Consider the following 23,353-nt stretch of genomic DNA (forward strand, 5'->3'; position numbering starts at 1 on the left):
CTCCTTAGAAAATGAGTCCAAAACTACACTTTCCTCTTCTCTTGAATCCTTTGCCCTCACATCCTACTGCTCCTTGCCCCGCCAGGGCTGTGCCCGGATTATGCCCACCACCCACTGCCTTTGTTCCTGCTCACATGTGGTTGAAAGAAACTAGAGAAAATCATAAAGCCACGCTGACTGGGTCCACCACAAATCTATGTTGCCTAGTGTCAGCTGAGTCCTTGCTGCAGGAGGGCAATCTTTTTACATCTCCCTAATTGACTCACTTTCCCACTCACCACAGCAAGTTTCCCAAAGTGGTTCATTCCTCTTCCAAATTCTCATAGCTCTACCCCACCCCCTCTCGTATTTCCCTGAAAAAAGTAAGGTCATCCTCCAAGAGCTTCCTCTACTCCCCTTTTCCTCAACCCACATCTCACAGATCTTTGTTTTTTAATTGTTCACTCCCATCTCCTATAATGAGGTGGTCTTTCTCCTTGCCAGGACAATCCCCTCTTTTTTTTCCCCTCTCCTTTCTGTCATTCTGTTACTTAAATCTTACATCTACTTTTCTCTCCCAAGAGAATCCATGCTTCTCCCATCCTCAAAAAACTGCCACTTGCTCCATCCATCCCTGACAGCTATTATCCCATTTCTCACCTTCTTTTGATGCCTAAACTTCTTGACAAGGCTGTGTACAATAAGTCCCTCTTCTGTTCCTCTCAATCTCTTCTTAATTCTCTACAGTCTGGCTTCTGACCTTGCCATTCAACCAAAATTGTCCTCCCTAAAGTTGCTAAGACTAATGACTTTCTCAATCTTCATCCTTCTTGACGTCTTCAGCTTGTAGCACTGTTGATCACTCTCTTTCCCTTGAAATTCTCCCCTCTGTAGGTCTTTATGACACTATTCTCTCCTCCTACCTATCTGACCATTCTTTTACAGCCTCCTTTGCTGGATCTTCATCTACGTCCCATCTAATAGTTGGGGGGATCCTGTCCTGGATCTTATCTTGGACTCTCTTCTAGTTCCCTTTTCTACTACTTCACTTGGTGATCTCCTGAGCCCCCATGGATTCTTTATGCTGATAATTTTCAAATCAAATTTTCCTTTATCTAGTCCTAACCTCTCTGTTGACCTACAATCTCATATCTCCAACTACCTATTAGACATCTTAAGCTGAATTTCCCATAAAAATATTAAATTCAACATATCTAAAACTGAACTCATTATTTTCACCCCAAGTCCTTCCCTTCCTGATTTCTCTGTTGTATAGTGGAGGGTACCACCATCTTCCTAGTCATCTGGTCTCATAACCTAGATGTCATCCTCAATTCCTCACTCTCTCTGCATCCCATATCCAATTTGTTGCTAAAGCCGTTGAATTTCACTTTGTAATATCTCTCATATATGTCTCTTCTATCTTCTCATTCTGCCACCTCATGCCTTTAATCTTTCTATAGGGGGGACAACTGGATGGCTCAGTGGATTGAGAGTCAGGCCCAGAGGTGGGAAGTCCTGGGTTCAAATCTGGCCCCAGTCACTCCCTGGCTATTTGACCTAGGCCAAGTCACATAGCCCCCATTGCCTAGCCCTTATTGCTCTTCTGCCTTAGAACCAATGCACAGTATTCATTCTAAGATTTAAGGTGCGGGTTTAAAATTTTAAAAATCTTTCAATAGCTACTGTTTGGCCTCCCTACCTCAAGTCTCTCTTCACCTAAACTGTTAAAGTTATTTTCCTAAAGTGTAGGTATGGCCATGTCACTCACCCTTTTCAGGCTTCCTCCTGGATTAAATATATCCTCTGCTTGGCATTCAAAGCCTTCATAACCTCCTCTCCCCGACCCCTTTCCAGCCTTCTTAAATTTCATATCTCCCCCCAATTCTGCAATGTGGTGACATTAGCCTCCTTACCGTTCCTCCCACAAGTCACCCTCAACTCTGGACATTTTCACTGGCTGTCTCCCATCGATGGAATTTCTACCCTCCCTTTCTGTGCTTCTATGGGAAACACTTGCAGATATCTCTGTTCTAGTGCCTTCCCTCTGTTGATTATCTCCAAATCATCTTGTAGATATCCTTTTTTATACATAATTATTTACATGTTGTCTCTCACAATGGACTATGTGATCCTTGAGGGAGGAGATTGTCTTTTGCCTTTTACTGTGTCCCCAGCATTTAAAACAATGCTTGATACATAGATAGATGCTTAATAAATGTTTACTGATTGACTGACTGACTGTTCAAAAGGCTCATGTCTCCTCCATCCTCTTCCCTATAGTTTTGAACTTGTTCTGATGGGCAGACCCACTTTCTCCTTTTTCAATTTGAATCCATTTCCTCATATGTGAATTTCTCTAGGTACCAGGAGCATCCAGTTGGCATCCTCCTTAGAAAAATTCTAATCATATTCCATCTCCCTCCTCAGCATTTTCTTTTCTTTAGGCTAAATTATCCTCCTCCTGACCCCAGACTTTGACATCTCCTCATAGAGGTCTATGTTCTACTTTTTAACAAATATGGTTCATTTTCACTGGACTCTCTCTAGAAGATCTTTTTAATTCATTTCAAATAGTTGTTCTCCAAGGAAAACTGAAATATTTAATTTGGGGAATGAAATCCATTTGTATGGTGATTCCTTGGTTTCAACATAGTTCTGGAGTATTCAATTCTGAGCATGTGTGTTAGAAAGGGAGTTTAGTAACCATGGAAAAATTTTCCTAATTAGTCAATAAAATAAAATTAATATTGAAAAAAAAGAAAGGGAGTTTATCTGCTGGAGAACAGCTTATCCTGTCTGAAAGAAATATAAGAGGGTCATGAAATCCATCTATAAATATTTATGAAGCACCTACTGTGTGCCTCTGAGTCCTGTGCTGTGTTGGGGTTGCAAAGAAAGGCAAACAATAGTCCCTGGTTTCATGGAACTCACAGTCATAATAGGTAAACAACATTAATTCCACTTTATGAGTTGATTTTCATTTCTTTTTTATTTATACCAACAAGAATTTGTATAAACTTGAGATGATCTGTAGCTAAGAGGTGGAGGTTTGAGACAGAATGGAGAGTCAAAGATGATACTTAGGTTGGGAAAATGGAGGAGATTGTGGTGGTCTGGACTGTAGGAAGTAAGTAAGGGACAGAGTAAATTTCATGGATTAGCTTAAAGAGGAGAATTTGGATACAAGCCCTTGGGGAAAAGATTCTGGGGTGGCCTGGACAGCAACAGGGGAGTTTGGGAGGGTGGAAGGTTTGGGGAAAAAGATGAAAAATTCCCTTTTATACAGACCAAGTTTGAGATGTCCAATGGACAGTTGGGGGTGCAAGACTAGAGATTAGATAAATTGGCCCTTTGTTGTCAATGTCATAGATTCTGACATCAGTTTCATTAAAGTTCTTTAAGTTGCCCAGGGTCAGTGTTTCCCAGTTCCTTGGCAGGACAGACAGACATCCAAGCAAGATAAGGCTGTTGGCAATGATTTCAGTGGGCAGCCTGGTTTCCTGTTGGATTTATCCATCTTGGCACCAACACTTCCCGCCATTTTTCATTCTTATCAGTACCCCTGGGTTTGACCTCGTCACCTTTTCTAATGACTGCTCTTTTTCCCCCTTCTCTCCCATCTTTGTGCCCAGATGGAAGCCTTCTATTCCATCTTTACTACGGAGCAGCAAGATCATGTCAAATCCGTGGAATATCTGAGGAACAACTTCCGGCCCCAGCAGAATCTGAATGACAGGGTGGTATCTAAGTCTGCCGTCAAAGATGCCTGGAGTCATGACATGACCGACTTGGAAAATCCTCTGGGAACAGAAGCCTCCAAAGGTAGATGGGGATTGAGTGTCCTGATCCTGGAAGAAATCCCTTTTCAAAAATGTCTTTGAACTGAAAGGTGCCTAGAACCTAGCAGAAAAGTCTCATTATTTTTTAAAAAATATAGGAAAGCAAAATAAGAGTGAACAGGACAGTCCATTTAAGCAGACTTTAGAATTTCCTTCAAGGAACTAATTGAAAAGATAAAGCCTAAAGAAAGGCCTTTACCTTCTAACCACTAACTAGAAAATGTCTAAGTAGCTAATTAGTGAAGTGTATTATAATCTCTTGGACTTTCAGCGTAGGAGAAAACAGTGGGTTGGAATCAGGATAGCCTCGGTTCAGATCCTAGCCATGCCAATGATATAGGAAAGACAGACACACACATTAGCCACTGAGACCATTAAGGCACTGGAGTTAGAGATATGGGACATGGGTCCATCTCCAGATTCTGCCATTCGCTTCCTACATCAAGTCACTCAATTTCTCTGAGTCTGTCTCCTCATCGAGAAAAGGACAAAAGTGGATTAGATAATCTCAGTATCACTTAAGTTAACAGATGCTCAAATTCCCATTTCTAGACTGGTCATTCTATTTCTCTAATCTGCACCCTAGCATCACAGGAATGTGGATTGGGATTTTCTTGATGACTTTCCTTCTTTGGAGTTACATAGAGCAATGAAAGCTTGAGTGAGCTGCCCCTGCCTGAGTCCCATCACCAGCATGGAAGATAGATGACTTTGAAACCAGGAAGAATTAGGTTCTAGTCCTTCTTGTCCCAGAGGATTGTAGATTTGGATCTTATAGAAGACCATGGAGGTCTTCTAACTCATTGTTCACATGGAGGCCAGAGAAGTCAAGGGACTTGTCTCAGGCCATAATCATTATTTTACTGGCTATATTCTAGTCATCTCTCCCTTGGAGCCCCACAATTAGTTATCCACCTTCATTAGAAGTCCCCAGAAATTACAAAAACTTGCCTTTTCTCACTCTCCCTTGGGAAATAAGTGGCACCATTTCTTAAGGGAAGGTAGAAAATGGCTCTTGTCTATTCCATGATCAAGAGAATGGCAAGTTGCTGTGTCCTCCTGACTGGGCAGTGACTGCAGTGCAGTCGAGGACTAGAGAGTTATTAGGGAGCAGAGAAGGAATAAGAAATGACTTTCTGGGATTTCTCTGTCTGAGGAGAGACAGCTTCTTAAGGCAGCTCAGTAGAGGGAGACATTAGAGACAAGAGACACCGCAGTGCGAATCCTGCCTACCCCGGCACTTGCTGATTATGTGACCCTAACCAAGTCACCTAACTTTTAGTTTAAGTATTTTTCTTTAAGTCTGTTCCTTAATTTGTAAGATGGTCTTTGTCAGGCTTACTGGGCTGTTTGGAGTATCAAATAAGAAAATGGAGATGAAGTGATTTACCTGCCTCAGAGTAATAAAAAAATGTCTGTTATTGTCCTTCTCTTGTAAATTTTGAAAAAAAAAATGGTGAGCTTGCTCCATTCCAAACATTTAAGCTGGGGGTTCTCCAAACAATCTGGACAATGGAAAGAATTTAAGTTCTTGCTGCATAAGGAAAAACTGAGGGACCTGGGGATGTTTAACATAGGGAATAGCTATCTCAATATTACAGATTTAGAGCTAGAAAGAAATCCTAGAGGCCACTGAGTCCAATCTCTCATTTTACAGTGGAGAAAATAAAGTCATAGAGAGATCACAGGACTTGCCATAACCAGTGTTAAAAGTAGGATTTGAATCCAGCTCTTCTTGGCTCCAAGCCCCATAATTTACCCATTGTGTAATTAGAATCTATTACCCTAAAACCTACAATTCCCAGCACTCCACTCTCCTTGCGTTCTGTACTGATGTACGAAGGATGTAAATTCGGTGTGTCTCCACCTCTCGCTCTCTTTTCTTCCAGTGGAGCAGGCTTGTTAAGCAGACAAGGGGACCTTAGTCACGTGGTCTTCATTTTGTTAAATAATTAGGGTTTTTTACTTCTACTTCCTTTTTATTACTTCTCCTTCAAGGGATTATTCATAAACTTTATAAAATGTAACACTGGGCATATTGGACATCAGTTTAAAGCCTACACCATGATTCTCTGCTTTCCCACGTTGGAAGAGAGATTAGGTTCATGTTTGACCTCAGAAGGAAGCACCCAGAGTAATGCGTGGAAGTTACAAAGAGAGAAGTTTGGCTCGATGTCTGGGAACACTTCCTAGCAATTCGAGCTGTGCCAGAGTGGAATGGGCTGCCCCATCCTTGGAGGTCTTCAAGCATGGACTGACTTACTCAGCACTTGACAGGATGCTGTAGAGAGGATTTGGGTTTGGATCCATGGCCACTTCTCCCTCTAAAATCCTCTTGGCTTCTGTACTTTGTCCACCAGGGGCAAGTGGTGTGCTGTAGTGTTTTTCTGGCTTCTTGCATGCCTAAAAGTGATTCAAAACCAGAGAGTCAAGAAGTAAACTGACTCATTGACTTTGTGGGCACAAGAGCAAATATGCTCGCGTTCTGTGGATCTCTCTCTAGAGAACCTAGACTGAAGTTAACCATCAGACGCTTCTTTGTCTAGGCTAATGTAGGTGCTCAGAAATTCCAGTTGCCTTTGTCTGAACAGGAACTCACAAAAACACTGGAAAGAGGGCTTGAGAATATGTTTTTTTCCCCGTTTCAGTTTGCCTGGCTTTGTTTGAGGACTTTGAGAGAAAGAAGCAGGAGATGGATTGACCAGGTTCCCCAGAGAAAAGCCTGGCTCTGGATAATTGGGGGTCAAAGCATTGTCAAGGGCATGATTTATTGTCCAGGCACAGTCTGAGGATTAAAAAGCCCATGGGCATATACAATACCTGCTCTTGGGTAGGCATGGAAAACCTTCCCTAGGTTATTATTTTTTTTTTGCCTGGCTACAAATACAGAAAACAAGGGAACTCAGGGGCTGTCTCCCAGGAGAGCTTACTTGGAAAGAGTGGGGCTCTCAGGGATTGATTATTTTGTGAGAAGTGTATAGAAGGGACATCTTGGGGATGAGGAATTTATATCACAAGTGAGCTCAAGCTCTCCGAGCTCAAAATTGCTGGAGTTATGACAGTTATAAAGCTTTTCCCTGAAAAACTGGATGAGCATACAATATATCAGCAGTATATATAGATTGCAGGCACCTTATTACCTAAGAAAGTTAGGCAAGATAATGCTTTACATTGCATTAAATTGTCAAAGTGGAAAAAAAGGTTTCTTCCTATGTGCTTGAGCAGAGCTGGAAGTTCTTCCCTAGCAGGGAGAAGTCGGGCTTCTGTCTTTGGGTACAGTGGGGCTAGATTTTATTTTAGCCTCCTTTGCTGATTCTTCAAAGGCTTGGTAAATGATAATGGTTCCTGATCTTTCTGGGGAAAAAATGGAGAGACCCTGTTTGTTTCCATTGAAAGCTCCTAGAGGATGGAGACTGTCTTCTTTCTATATTTGTCCTGGCAATAATAATAATAATAATAATAATAGCATATATATAATTCTCATCTCTTATGCCCCCGGTGCTATGTTAAGCATTTTACAAATATTTTCTCATTTGAGCCTTGTGATAGCCCGGGGAGGTAGACTACCATCATCCCCATTTTGCAGATGAGGAAATTAAGACAAAGAAAGTTTAGATGACGCCCAGGGTCATGCAGCTAATAAATATCTAAAATTGGATTTGAACTCAGGTCTCCCTGACTCCAGACTCAGCACTCAATCCACTGTACCACCTCCAGCCCCTCTGACCATTCCAGTCCTTTTCAAGAATGAATGTGTTAGCAGAACTTTAGTTATACTGAATTTGCCAAACATTCTTTCTTGCATAATAAGAATAAGATCAGCCAATATTTATGTGAAATCTGTGATCCTAAAGGGAGAGGCATGAGTGGCAAATTGTCTTTTGGTTTCTTCTGGATTAGTAAAGTGCTTTGGTATAGTTGAATCTTGGAATCAAGAAAACATGAGTTCAAATCCTGTCTTAGAAATATAATAGTTGTGTGAATCTGAGCAAATCATTTAATTACTGTGTGCTAAGGAAAAGGACTGATAGCTTGTAAGTCTCTCTAAGTTCTAAATCTATGATTTTTATAACTCTCAAACTAGGTACCAATTAGTGCAAATAATGAATCTTCTGAAGTGACTGCCCGTATTTGAATTTGCACTATTCCAAATTATAACAATGTAAAATGTGCTCATTGGTTCCAGCCCAATGGAAATTTGCCTGTAAGTTCTAATAATGCAATCAGGGGATTCATTATTCCCCCTAATCAGGAACTGGCCTTAAATAATCCCTTCTACTGAAGAGATTGGCAGTGATTGATGGCCCACCATCTTTAGGTCCTCTCTGGGTGGTGTCATGATAAATCACACTTTGCCTTACCCTCAAGGCATTTACACAGTAGTAGCAGAGAATAGGAAACATTCCCAAATAATTTGGCTGCAAAGGAGAGTATGAAAGCACTCTGAAAGTTTGTGGGAAGGAAGATCTACTTCTGGAAGGATGGAAGGATGAAGATTTCACAGGGAGGAGATAGCATTTGTGGCGACCCTTGAAGGATGGAGAAAATGTCAGCTCTCAGAGAAGTGTAAGAGAGAGCAGTCCAAGGATGGTAACCAAAAATAACAATAAAGCTCCAGGGTTTCCAGAGGGCTTCTCTCACAATAAGTATTCTTAATGCCTTTTTAATGGAACAAAAGATAGTGGATTTAAGAGTAAAGGGGCCTCAAGTAAACAAAATAAAATAGTTTTGTTCTGGTTTTTTCTGCTGTTGTTTTCTTAAGGCAAATACCAGTCATAGAACAATGAGAAACATCAGAAAAAAAATGCCTGTCATCCTACAAGTGTTCTTTCAAAAGCAAGATTCATAATGAACACTGCCTATAACATTATTTTTCAGTTACAGTAAATGGAAACAGTATTTGGGTGAGGGGACTGCAGAAAAGCATAGTTAATTCACAAGCTGCCTCTTCCTCGGTAAATAACTTTGACAGAGTTGATGATTTAATGGGATGAGGTTCCCGTTATTCTGCAGCCCATCCTGGGTGCACAGGGAAGAATAGCCTATGATTAAGTCCTAAACACCATCCATTGTGAAGACTCTGAATGATGAATGGCAAAAAATAACTTTTCTTCTAAGAATGCGGAGCCATGTGGCTTATTAATTTAACCAGACCTGTTCAAACCACAATGGAAAGGAACCATTTGATCTGATATCTCAATCTGATGACCTAATTAAAGTCGCCCAGAATAAATGACAGAAAGAAAAGTGAAGAAGAGCTCAGAATTGCCTGAATCAGCTCCAGAATACTGAGCCATTAACCCTTTGCTGAGGGGAGGAACACTTGCATCTCTCATCAGAAAGAGCTCTTTCCCTCCCATTTCATCACGTGGATTTCATCCCTCTTTGGCACAACACAGCTGAAGCACCTACATTAGAATGTTTACATCCTCACTTAGTTTAAATCAAGAGAGCCGGAGGGGTGTGTGTGTGTGTGTGTGTGTGTGTGTGTGTGTGTGTGTGTGTGTGTGTGTGTGTGATGAAATCATAAGTTCTCTTCTTTGTTTGCTAATTTAGCCTGAAAATACTACTTGACATTGAAATCATCATTTTCGGTTATTTTGAGGGAGAAAAATTAAGGGTGCTTTATTTTCAGTTTAATCACTTGCACTCACCAAATTAATGAGCTTGAATTTTGTTATCTTGTTAAAAGAAACTCTGACATGAGCACTCCATTCTCTTTTAGGCAACCACCCTCCCAGACACCCATTAAACACACACACACACACACACACACACACACATACACTCACGCACGCATGCATGCATGCATCACTGTTTCTTTTTGCTGGTAGATAATTTTGGACTTAGGAGCATCATGGTAAAATTTCTTTTTTTCACCACTTATTAATATCACTAATGTCACAGATTCCAGTTCAACCATCTTTGGGTTGAAATTGCCTTTAAAGACAGAGAAACAAGAATGAATGGCATCAAGTAACCAAGCCAGTGGCTAGCTTGCTCATTTCATGAGCCCAAGATTGTGAATTCGTTACCCATGTGGGCAAATGAATATCCTTCTTAATCCCACCACCAAAGATTTCTCTCCTTCCCCACTTGTGCTGTTACTGACCAAAATGAAACCAAATGACATCCAGGAATGGGATCAGGCCACCCAGTTACTTGTCCTGGAAAAATCCCCGGAAGACCCATCTTGACCTCTGTCCAGTCAGAGGAAGGAACACTTATTAAGCGCCATCTCTTTTTCTTTTCACATGCCAAGGGCAGGTCATTTTCATTCATTGAGGCTTTGGAGACAAATCCCCAAACCTCTCCTGGTTGGTTTTCTTCCTGGGCGAGCTGCAGGCTTGGCTTTGGCAGTGTCTTAGGAAAACGAGGGGGACATCATTTGCGTTCCTCGTCATTCACACTGAGAACAGCTCTGGCTAAGAACATGTCGTTTGTGACTTAGTTCAAGACTTACACTTGGTACGGAAATGGGGATTGGGTATGAGAATCCTTGCTCCCACTTGGGAGCTTTCCTTGCATGAGCTGGACCAGAACATTTTCTGTGATTTCCGAAGGATAAGTTGTTAACAGGAGGTTTTTTTCCCCTATTCTCTGTCTTCCCAGGGCTGCACTTAAGGATGAATTGTTTTATGTTCAGTAAGATTCATTGGGTAGCTGTGGATTCATCCATACTCATTTCATTCAAAGTTTTCTCTCCTGTTTAAATTATTTTATGCTGTGTAAGTTTTCTCTCTGGAAGAATTCCATGTACATTGCAAGCAAACTATTTCTCTGAAGTGTAAAGTCTCTGATACCTCCTAAGGTTCGAAATGTTGCTGAAGGCTTTCCCATTGATCACATGATCACATTCTAGTGCTTTCCCTCCTGTATGAAAGTCTCTTATGTACAGTAAATTCTCCATTATTGTTTCCATTCTTTCTGAAGGCTTTCCCACATTCGTTGTGCAGAGTTGATCTCAAACATGAATTCTCTTAGACCTCTTAAGTGGCAAGATATGCCTGAAGGCTTTCCCACAATTCATTATAAGAAGATGAGGAAAATCTTTCCACAGGAGGTGGCATCTGAACCAAAACATGATGGAAAGTAGGAATTCTAAGAAACAGAAATGAAGAAGGAAATGCTTCAGAGGCATTGGGCATCGCCTTATAAAGGCACAAAATTGTGATGTAGAATGTAGGGCTCATGGAACAAACAAATGTGTCGGCCGTCATGACTGGAATGCAGAGTGGTATGAAAGTGGAGAATGTATAGAATGCCTAAAGGAGTGAGAACTCCAATGAGGTGATTCTTGCACTAATCTAGGCAAGAGATTGTAAGGGCTGGAATTTGAGTGATAGCCCTATCATAGAGAGAAGTGGTGGAATGAAAGAATGATTGATGAAAGGAAGATTGAATGAAAGATGAGGGGGAGGAACAGGCACTATGTGAAGTATTTACAGATATCTCATTTGATCCCCATAACAACCCTAAGAGATAGGTGATATCATTGTCTCCATTTTACAAATTGAACCCACTGAAGCAAACAGATAAAATGACTTGCCCAGGATAACATAGCTAAGAAGTATCTGAATTGGAACTCAGGTCATCCTGGCTCCAAGCCCAGTTCTCTATCCATTATGCCACCTAGCTGCCCCTAGGCAAGGGATATGGAGGTAGAATCAATAAGAGTGATTGAATAATGGAGGAGGGTCAAAGAAGAGTCAACGTTGACTCCAACTTTGGGAAAGTGGATGACTGGAAGGATGATGCTGCCCTCATCAAAAAACAGGGAAGTTAGGATGAAGTGTATGTTCAGAGTGGAAGAGAATGAGTTCCATTTAAGACTTAATGAGTTTGACATAAGGCATCCAATGAAAGATGTCTAGCCATGGGTGATGTAGGACTAGAGCTCGGGGAAAGAAGAGTCCTGAATATATGGATCTGGGAGTTGTCTTCACAGAGGTGAAAGCAACAGAGAGAAAGAAATGAATATGGCCATTTTTGTCTCTAAAGAATTGAAGAGGGCAACTGTAGCCTCAACACATCTGTGGTTTGGGTACTGGGGAGATGACTTGGAGGCTGGACATGGTCACAGGAGATCTTTCATCTTCACCTTTTGTCAACATGACCTGATTTCTAAATCCTCTCTACTCTCTTGGTCAACGAGTACCATAGAGCTGATTTCCAGAGCAATCCTCACATTGCTGTTTCTGCTGATATTTTTATTTCTTGAATGGAGGTGGAAAACATCTTTCCTTGACCTCAGGCTTATTTATAAAGGCACCAGGGTGCTCATGAACAGCAATAGGAAAATTAATAAAAAAGCTAACCCCGAACCCCCATAAAGGAGCGGCCCCTTTTTTCTCTCACTAGGGCTGCCTGGTGGGTATTCTTCTTTTATAGGACATGGAACGAGAGGCCCCTAAATGTTTGTGTCTGTCTACTTCAGTCCCTAAGAATAATGCTGCCAGGAGACATACTTAATCTTCTCTGCTCTTACCCCTGATTTTTCTGCAAACACACACACACACACACACACGTGATATATCTCTTCTTTGCCTCCAGTATACGCAGCATGAACCAAATCTTTTCTGCTTTTAAGAAATGGTTTTACATGTCCTCTTACCAAGGATTCAGAAAGAAAGAATATTCATCAAGGTGCTTGTAGGGCAGCTTGAGGGGCTACAAGTTGGGACCAGCATATTCCATTATTTGCTTTTATTTTTCTCTTCCTTCTAGGCTAAGCTGCATTCGTCAGTAGTCTTCAATGAAATTCAATTTTCTCCTACATGCTTATGTTCCCAGAATATGTGACCTCTGCTTCTTACAATTCCTACTTCCCTTCAAGGGGTTCTTCCTAACCAAGACCCTTTCCTGTTCTTCCCAGATGTTAATTCTCCCCTCACCTTCCTTCCCCAATCCAATTACTTTGTATTTATTTTGTTAATTCTCCCCTCACCTTCCTTCCCAGACCCAATTACTTTGTATTTACTTATCTGTATCTGCTGGACTTAGTATCTAGAAGACATGAGTTCAAATTCTACCTCAGATATTTATTAGCTGTGTGACCTCAGCAAATCATTTAACTTCTCTCAACCTCAGTTTCCTCATCTGTAAAATAAGAAGATTGACTTCCTGTTCTCTAAAGTTCCTCCTAGCATCCACATGCATGACCCTGTGTGTTCTTCCAGTAGGGTTAGGACAGGGATGGCTTTTGTCTTCTCATCGGGAGCTCCCAGGACTCACTTAGCACGTGGTAGAAGCCTAGCAAACATTTGCTGGGTTGAGTGCAGCTCCGTGGTGTTGGCTCAGCAGATGCAAAGACCTCCTTTGCCATCATTCTTTTGATCTCCATCTCCATCAGGGCAGAGTATTCATCACTGAACTGCTAACAGGTGGGCTCAAGCACAGGCAGACATGTGGTGTTCGTGCTCTCGGTCTGGCACCAGGAAAGACACCCCACTGGAGAGAAACGTTTTCAGTGGGAAAGCACATTTCCCGTTTAAAACCCATCGATGCCTGGCAGCCACAACTTGGGGCCGGTGCCTCGCCAGCTTGGGAACTGTGCTTTTCAGAGCATATGGGCACAGAGAGGCAGCCAAGAGACCCAGCGCGCCCAGGATCTGTGGCGCTCCCTCGTCCTAGCTGAGATGTTCCCCGCTCAGCTCTATCAGGTCGTAGCTCTGGTGTTTCAGCCCCATCCCTCCAGCTCAGGGATGAGTCACTCACTCGCCTGTTCTGGAGAGAAAAAATGCTTTGATGGCACAGACAGGAAGCATGTGAACCCCTACGTCTGTGGGGTCGGGTAACCTTATCCAAAGGATGAAAGATTCTGAGTTTCTTGTGAGCTAAAATCCCACCCTGTTTTACAAGTAGCCCATCTGAGACTTGCACCTTAGGGTGTCTGGCCTCTAGCCCAGGACCTTCTCTGCTTTACCAAGTGGCCTTTAGGAGAAGCCCAGGAAGCACTGAGATAAGCATCGTGGGATATGGACTCTTACAGATGGTCAGCTAATCCCACCTCGCGAAGAGCAGCCCCTTTAGAAGGGGATGGAGAGAGAAGCAACAGAGCTCTCCTACGTCCCTCAGAGCAGGGCAGAACAATACTGGGTTTCCTGTACAGGACACGGACCCCACCTATCGCCTTTGCTGGGCTTCCAGGAATAAGCCAAAGGAAGCCCTGAAGTAGGTAAAATAATATGAGAAGCTGAGAATCTTTGTCCCGGCAAGAGGGGATCAGGGGGCACAGAGGGGAAGTGAAATCTTCTTAAGAGCTATTTTTAGGCTCCGGCTTCTCGGGTTCCATTGTTTTCTTAGGGAGCTGGGTTAAAGGGAGTCACTTCAAAGGAAGGCTGCGGCAGGATATGAGTTAATGAGTTCAATACCCTTTCTGCCACTCCATGGGCCATACTGGAAAAACAGTTCTGTTTATGAATATATGCTGTGCATCCATACACTGACATTTGGCTGAATGAACTGGGATGTTTGGCAAGAGATGGAGACGTGGAATGCGATAGTATGTTTGGGGGTATTCGGACGATCACCTAGGGCCAGAGTTTTGTGCTGTTTGGCCCCAGAAGGCAGAGTGGACAGCCATGAGTGGGAGATGCCAATGGGGAGCTGTTGGCTTAATGTAAACAATAATTTTCTTACCTTTAGATCTATCCAAAAGTAGAATGAACAAACTCAAGAGTCCCTTTTCCTGACGGTCTTCAAGGAAAGACTGATGGACCAATTGTCAAATATGTTGTAGAGTAGTGTGCTCTCTAAATATGGATTGGCCTGGACTGGGCCATCTCAGATGTCCTTTCCTACTATGCTTTTAAATATGTAGCCCCAAAAGAAAAGGGGCAAAATTCAATGTTTTGATTAGTTTCCAGGAAGAAATGTGATACAGAAGCATGGAGAGTTATTACTAGAGGAGACCATAGCAATCATCTAGTCCCAACCTCTCCATTTACAGATGAGGAAATTGAGGCCCAGAGAGGTTAAAAAAAAAACAAGGATACTGGCCCATTTTTCTATAACAACTATTGTAGAAATAGTAGAAATCTATTGCTAACCCTTCCACTTGTGAACTTGACCACTGTATAACCTTGGGCAAGAGAGGCTGTGGGACATGGTGGATAGAGAGCAGATCTTTGCATGAGAAGGACCTGGTTTCAAGTTCTGCTTCTGATATATATTAGGTGTGTGATACTTGGGCAAGTTACTTAAACTCTTAGTGCACGCACCTCCCACCCCCTTGAAACTCTTTAAGTCTTGAAGTTGCTCAACAGAGGTTAATCTGCTTTGGCAAAGGAGTTTCCCCATCAAGAGTTACCTATACCTTTGAGATCTGGTGTCCTGCCAAAAATCCTTAGGCAGAAATTGCATTCAGCAAGCAGGAGACCTCCCTCTGGCCGTAGATTGGCCCTCAAAGATGGAAACTTGTCTGGTGTAAAAGTTAGGAAAGGGGATTAGTGATGGCCTGATGCTTTTGTGCAAAAAGCATGACCAAATGCCATGAAAAAATTGTTGGTCTCTATAGAATAACCCATCAGTTTCCATGTTGCTAGAAAGAGAGTGGAACCATGGCTAATGCCCCAAAGGACATAGGAAAGATGACAACTCCTTCGAGTATGCTTTCAGGAGTTCTTAGGAAAAATGGGTTTGAGAGTTTTTTTGGTTATGGAAGGGTGCTGATTAAACTGGAGTTCACCAGGTCATGGATTCTAAGCTGGAAGGGACCTTTGAAATCATCGAGGCTAACCCTCTCATTCTACAGCTAAGCCAAGAAAGCCCAGAAATGTTGTGGCTTGCCCACTATAAAGCCAATTCTCCTTCCAGTCTTCCATATACTCTCTTCATCCAACACTGAAGACCGTGGAGCTCCCGAAAGAACTTTGAGTAACTATGTAAATCTCTTCTGTCAGAGAGAGCAACCTAAAGCAAAGAAAGCCCCGAGAAAAGAGGGAGTCTGATGGAAAACTTTATTACACAAAGGATAATTAGCACAATGAAAGGAATCCATAAGAGGTAGTGACAGGAGTTACATCTGTGAACACAAGGCAGTAATAATAATGCTTAGCACTTACCCAGAGCTCTTTTCACCTTCCAAGCTCTTTGCAAACATTAAATAATAATCCCAGTGACATCTCCACAAGGCTGGCATTATTATCCCCATTTTACAGACAAGGAAAAATGAAGTGGGGGGGGGGAGTGTGAACTGAAAATGATTATTGCTAAATTGTCTCTTCCCCAAATAAGGACATTGCCGGGAGAAAATCACGTAGCAGCTGCGAACAGCCTGCTGTCATTTTAATTCTTCCCAGAGAAAACGCTTCCATCCGTGAGATTCGGAGTTTGTATTTTTCCATAGTCTTGACAGGGGAGAAGGGGATGCCAAGAGACCTCTTGGACTTGAAAGTTGTTCTTGTACATGACTTGCTTTGGGGTGTTTTGTGATTCCCAGTACCACTTTGATATTGCCCTTCAAAATATGAAAGTCTTTCCCCAGGCCATTTCTTTGGATTCTGCCAAAAGGACTCCCCCTCCTGACTTGAGGACTGTTGAGTTGCATTGTGAAAATCAAGCAGACCAGTGCCCTCCAGCCAGTCTACACAGGCTACTGAAATATTTGCTTTTTCTTTATGAACCCTTTTCTAGTGGGAAGGCAGGTGAACCAATACACTGCTGATGACATGTGGTTTGGTTCAACTTTGGCAAATATCAATTTGCATCATGCCAGAAAAGTGCCTAAACTATTCCTTTTGACCTAGATACTAAGCAATCAGTCAGTCTACCCAAACATTGATTAAGTACTTGCTAAATGCCAAGTTTCCTGATAATTACTAGAGAACAAACAGGAGCAAAAACTATCCCTGCCCTCTAGGAATTTACATCATCATAGAACACCCACCCACTGTCCCCTCCAAAAAAATAATTACGTATGAATGTAATGGGATATTTCTGTACAATTTAAAAAATTCTGAATATGGATGGGTCAAAGGAACAGGAGAAATTCTCTTTGAATAGAGGTGATGAAATAAGCAGAACCCAAACTTCAATAAACACAGTGATTATCATAAGTGTATGTAGAGTGTGAAGGCCAGGTCTGCCACAGTGGAGAAAGGACTGAGCACAAAGCCAGAAAGATTCTGGTCGACTCCTATCTCCGACTCTCTAACCCTGGTTGGCTCCCTTAATCTCCCAACATCCCCCACCACAGTCCCATTTCTCTAAGACGAAATCACAGAACAGGTGCCAGTGTGTGGATTTGGCATAATGAATAAAACGACAGGTCTAACTCACAGAACCAAAACTAATAATAGCAATAATCAAATGAAGTTTCTTGGTATGCCCAACTTATGCCTGTTTTGAGGACAGAAAATAAATGAAAAAATTATTTTGGGAAAAAAAAACAACTTGATCTCTGAACAATTTTTTAAAAAAGCAAGAATGGTCCTAGAGAACAGACAATGAAAAAAAAAACATTTCTTTCTTCTGGCAGAAATACAAGAAACTACTAGGACTGATGTGGAAAACATTTTCAGATGCAGTCACGGTGTTAAGTATTTGTTGCTTAGCTATTTTTCTTTGTTCCAATGGAGGGTTCAGTGGGCTGAGGAGGTGGGGTTGGAATATTTCCAGAAGACTGTTATGTTAAAAAAAAAAAAGGCATTAGTACAATTTATTCTCTCTCTCTCTCTCTCTCTCTCTCTCTCTCTCTCTCTCTCTCTCTCTCTCTCTCTCTCTTTCTCTCTCTCTCTCTCTCTCTTTCTCACATACACACACACACACACACACACACACAGTCCTTTTATTTGGGAAGCTGGTCACCTCTCTGTCTTCCTTAACTCATAGGCTCATGGAATTCCCCAGACAATAGCACCAGCTGAGGCCAAGATGAATCCTTCAACAGAATCTCAGAGTGGGATATAATAGCAAGAAGCTCCTAAGTCCAGGAAGAGGCACTGATTTCACTTATGTTGTCAGGAATGGTGCAATAGGAAATCTCGACTAAATTGCTCCACTTGGGGAGTGCTATTCCTGTCGCTCAGGATCAGTATCTGTGTGAAACATACTAGGGAAAAGGATGGGGGGGGGCCCCGACTTGAGGGCATTTAGAAGACTGGGGAGTTTACAATGACTTTCAAACAGAGTGTATATGGTGTTAGTTTAACCTCTAGCACTAAATAGGAGAAACATTTACATGGAGAGCACCTGAGAAAATATCTTGGGCACTGATTTGGAAGCAAGGGACCTGAGTTGCTGTGCTAGAGATTGTTTGTTGTTTGACAAAGTCTTGGATCCTAATTAAAGTCGGTTCACTAAAGGCAAATTCCCAAGTGGGCAAACCACATCATCTCAGAAGTCTGTGAAAAGTCATCAAACGTCTGGGTAGTAATCGACCCTGGTGAAAGGGACCACTGATGTCAGGAGCACCTGCCCAGGGAGAGTTTGAAATGCATGACCAGAGGCCTTCTGGGATGGCTAAAGAGATGGGCTCAAGGTGGCAGTCTGGTACCAGCAAACTTAGACTGTAGTCTGGCGATGGTTCCACCAACACAGCTGAAAGTGTTCTGCCTCCGGAATCATCGTGACAGCTTTAATTTTTATAGCCCTTTGGAAATTCCCAGAATTTTCCCATTTCAGCCACAGGACAGTCCTGTGAAATCGATATGCTACAAGGATATATTCTATAGTTTAATCTCATTTTCCTAGCTGAAGAAGCTGATTTTAAATGACTTTGCTGTATTGACACAGCTAGTAAATAACAGAGGCAAAATTTGAGCCCAGGTCTTTCTGAGTCCCAGTGGAAAGGGATCCAATGAGATAATATTTTCATAGCCCTGGCACACAGTAGGCACACAATCCATCCTTGTTCCCTTCTCCTACTGATCCAGCCTTCTACACAGTGCTTCCTCAAGGAAGTGATTTCCCTGCTATCCTTTCCAGCTCTGGTTATTTGCTAGTTTCCTTGGAAGAGTTCCTAGCTGATGTTCCTGAGCACAGTGAGCCAAAGGCTTTGTTTTGATGTCATGGATCCTGCTAGATTTTTTTTCCCCTTTCAGTGTCAAACATAACACGAAGGGAAAGGCCACATGCCACCCGGTGGATTGCAGACTACACAAGGACTAGGAATTCCTCAGACTTGTTCACGGGGGTGAATCTGATGTTTGTGTTTGATAAAAGGAATCCTGGCTATTTGTGCCCACCCAATCCCCAGAGGAAATGAATTTTATACTCACTTGATGAAAGAGGAATTTGTCATATTTTAATAAATAGAATAATAATGATATTTTAATAAACTGTAAAATCAATCAGTCAATCAACAACATTTACTAGATGCTTTGTCATGCAATGGGCTAAGCTTTAGGAATTCAAAGAAAAACCAAAAAAAAAATTTCCCTGCCCTCAAAGAGTTTACCTTCTCATGTTCATGTATGAAAACATGTTCATACAAGATATATAAAAAGTAAATGGAAGAGGGCATTAGAAGGAAAAGCTTGTGGCAGGCAAAACCAAGAAGGTCTTCTATAGTGGAGTCTGAGCTAAGTCTTGAAGGAATCCAGGAATTGTGACCTACAAGTGATGAGGAGAAAATGGACATAACAAGTCTGGACAGAAACCAAGGTTCCTGATCTCCCTGGGAATGCGCTAGCTGATAATCCTGCAACCAAGCCATCTCCAAGTTTAAATCCTAGATCGCTTCCCTCAAATCAAACATGGCAAAGTGCCATCCCCTCCTTCTGAAACCAGGGATGTAGGATGCCCACTGGGCATCACTGCCACCTCTTAGAAGCCCTCATTGGCTCATAGGTCAGCTCAAAGGCCACTACCTTCTAGAAGAGATCCTTCTTCATTCCCACAGTTTCTAGATGAAGCCACAAATGATTGAGCACACTACCAAGGACCTTTTCTTTGTGTGCCTTATATCTATCACTATTTATCTTTGTTTATTCATGTCCAACTCTTCATGATCCCATTTGGGATCTTCTTGGCAAAGATACTGGAGTGGTTGGCCATTACCATCTTCAGCCTATTTTATAGATGAGCAAACTGAGGCAAACAGGCTTAAGTGACTTGCTCAGGATCACCCAGCTAGTAAATGTCTGAGGTCAGATTTGAGCTCAGAAAAATGAGTCTTCCCAAATCCAGGTCCAGCATTCTATCCATTGCACCACCTGGCTGCACTTTATCAATGTTTATCATATTAGAAAATAAAACATCTTATTATAATGGAAATAGTTCTGGCCTCATAAACTACTTATAAAAGTTCCTGAAACCTCAGTGGATCCCTGGGCCATTTTTTGAGAACCTCTACTTAGGCAACTCTCAAAAACTGCTAAATTGTGAGGAAGACACTGACAGGCATTGGCCAAAGAGATTTCCTCATCTGGGAGTTTCCTATAGCGGGGAAATCACAGGTCCAGGCTCAATCCTTATTCATGTTTCTATCTGAATGAATTTGGGGCTACAGATATTCAGCTGAATCAAATTAAAACTTTTAAATAATTACTATGGATCCTAATAAATGACATTTATTTAGTGCTGTCAAAGTTGCAAAGTGCTCTTAAGCTTAAAACTGAACCATGATTTGGAGGACATCCTATATTCCTATATATGGGGTACATTTGCATACACATGCATATAGATAATACCTATACATGCACATGTATTTTCAACTATACACATATGTGTGCATATATGTGTATAGACATATATACCTAATGTGTTTATATGTGCCCATAAATGTACATGCATCTACATACATAATTGCTTGTTTCTGTATGTATACCACCTCTATGTGTCTATATATGTATTGTGTATCTATATGCATGCACATATAGACAGACATAAGCAAATAGATGGATGATGGATGGATGAATGGATGGATAGACATAGATAGATGGATTAATAGATGGATGGATTGATAGATAGATGATAAATAAATGGATAGAGAGATAGATGTTGGATGGATAGACAGATATATAGATAGATTAATAGATGGATGGATTGATAGATAGATGATAAATAAATGGATAGAGAGATAGATGTTGGATGGATAGACAGATATATAGATAGATTAATAGATGGATGGATTGATAGATAGATGATAAATAAATGGATAGAGAGATAGATGTTGGATGGATAGACAGATATATAGATAGATTAATAGATGGATGGATTGATAGATAGATGATAAATAAATGGATAGAGAGATAGATGTTGGATGGATAGACAGATATATAGATAGATTAATAGATGGATGGATTGATAGATAGATGATAGATGGCTGGATACATAGACAGACAGATAGGTAGATGGATATTAATAGATGGATGGATTGATAGATGATAGATGGATTGAGAGAGAGATAGATGATAGATGGATGGATGGAGAGAGAGAGAGATACATTATTGACTTATAGGAAACGTACTATGGGTTAACCATTTAAGGAGGTTGCTCAATTTAGACTGTCTTACACAGCAGTAGTGACAAGATTTGAACCCCGGTCTCCTCACCTCCAAATCCAGCCCTCTTCCTCTTCCACCACATGGCCACTCCAGAATCCAAGGCACTGTAGATGTAGTTTTACACTATTCAGTTTAGGTCAGCAGACCAATTTAAAAAACACATATGTGTACCATTTCTCCAATTGAGCAGTGCCAAGGGTGATGATTTCAGGAAAGGGGGGTTTAATCGGAAAGAATTGGAGGTGCCCAGACAGTAAGAAATGGCATCTCTCCCGAGTATGATGAGCCAAGTTTGTCATTATTCCTTTTGTGCACAGAAGGTATGCCGAAGATGGGACTCCTTGGTTCAGAGATGCTATTTAGAAACAGGCTGGGGAGACCTTTGCTCATTTTTTGCATCATAACTGTAGAACTTAGAAAAAGGCAAATTACCTTTTGGGAGATGGGATTGTTTATTAGTCCGTTATTGCCATCTAGTGTATCCTGCTTGTAACTTCCACCTTCTCTTCCTGCCTGTTCTGTCTGAAGTTAATCTTTGGGACATTCTTTGCACACCAAACAACTTGCTATTCTTCAGTGATGTGCAGAACCCCGGGAATGCCTCATTCATTTATTTGACCCCTTCTCTCCTCTGTGGCATCAGCCAGTGTCTCTCTGGCCAAACCTCGATTTGTCTCTGTAAGCACTAAAGAAACTGACCTCGGCTACCACAGAGGAGCTCAGGATTTAAAGCCAAGGATCTGGGTGAACAAGGAGAACACCCAGTCTTCTCTGTGAGCTTGGAGGGAACCTAGCTGGAGAGGGGGAAGGAAAGAGAGTTCCTAATGTTTGTAAGTTTCCATTGGATGATACTGAGAAGGGAATGTGAGTGTATACTAGAAAATCATAGTTGGAAGTGAGTTGAGTAGTCTATCTTTGTTTCAGAATCTTTTAAGTATTTTAAAAGACTTAACTTAGGTTTTTAAATTTAAAATATATTAATATTTTTATTTATTTGTTTATATTTATTTATTCATTGACATGGGAAGACCCTATGAGATAATTCCTCCTCTCTCTCCAGATGGGATACAGATGGGATAAAACAGACTCCCATATTGGGCATTTAAAGCCCTCTCTAACCTTGTTGGGAATCTCTCTCTTATTAAGGCATCATTCCTCTTCCTATACGCTAATGTCCAGTCAAATATACTTTATTGCTGCTTCCCCAAATCCTAATTCATCTCTTTTTGCCTTCATGCTCTTTCTTGCATTGGCTATGCCAAGAAGGCTCTCTCTTCTCCACTGTACAACTTGGAATTCCTCACTTCCTTCCAAAAGTAGCTCTTGTGCCATCTCCTCAAAGAAGCTTTGCCCAAATCCTCCCCCTCAGCTGACAGTGCCTCTTCTCCTTCCCAAGATGTTTTTGTAGAATAATTTAATTTTTTTTTTATTTTATACCTTTGTCTGTCCACCTCTCCATCCCTCTAGTGTATGACCCATACATACGTGTCCCAAAGCAGAGGACCATTCCATTTTCTACTCTTTCTACAGCATTTAGCACAGTGTTAGGCACATAGGAGGTACTTAATAAAATGCTTCATAATTGATTAGTTGATGACTGTGATGCAAAGCAGTGTTAGTTAAGTGCCGTGAAAGAATTCTGGAAAAGAAAGTGGAGATGCATCAGGAAAGACTTCTAGAAGATAAAAGTATTTCAGACTAAACTGGAGAGACATGTTGAGTTTCACCAGGGAGAATGGGAGAGACAAGAGCACATCCTTCTGTCGTTATGGTAGAGGCATAGCAGAGTTGTATTACAGCATCGAGCATATTCAGAGGGTTCTGAGCAACATATTAGGGCACATAGGGGAGCAGTAGGGAATAAAATTAGGAAGTTAAGATAGGTTGGGGGTAGCACCATGGATAGAATGCCTGGCCTGAGTCAAGATGACCTGGGTTCAAATCAGGACTCAGATTCCTCCTAACAGTGTGACCTTGGGCAAGTCACTTAACCCTGTTTGCCTAGTCTTAGAGTTGTTACTAAGATAGAAAATAAGGGGTTAAAAAAATTAAAATAGATCCTTCAGGGGGCATCTAGATAAC

The 23,353-nt window shown here is 41.5% G+C and overlaps 1 protein-coding gene across 2 annotated transcripts in view; it reads left to right on the forward strand.

The window, feature by feature from the left end:
- Positions 1–23,353, forward strand: part of PTPRG (protein tyrosine phosphatase receptor type G) — an 822,458-nt gene that overhangs the window by 654,891 nt on the left and 144,214 nt on the right. For both annotated transcript variants that reach the window (XM_007499993.3, XM_007499994.3), the window contains exon 8: positions 3,615–3,804. In XM_007499993.3, the coding sequence (XP_007500055.1) occupies positions 3,615–3,804 (190 nt within the window). The remainder of the gene's footprint in view (positions 1–3,614; positions 3,805–23,353) is intronic.

This window comes from Monodelphis domestica, chromosome 7 (genome assembly GCF_027887165.1).
Source record: "Monodelphis domestica isolate mMonDom1 chromosome 7, mMonDom1.pri, whole genome shotgun sequence".
NCBI lineage: Eukaryota > Metazoa > Chordata > Mammalia > Didelphimorphia > Didelphidae > Monodelphis > Monodelphis domestica.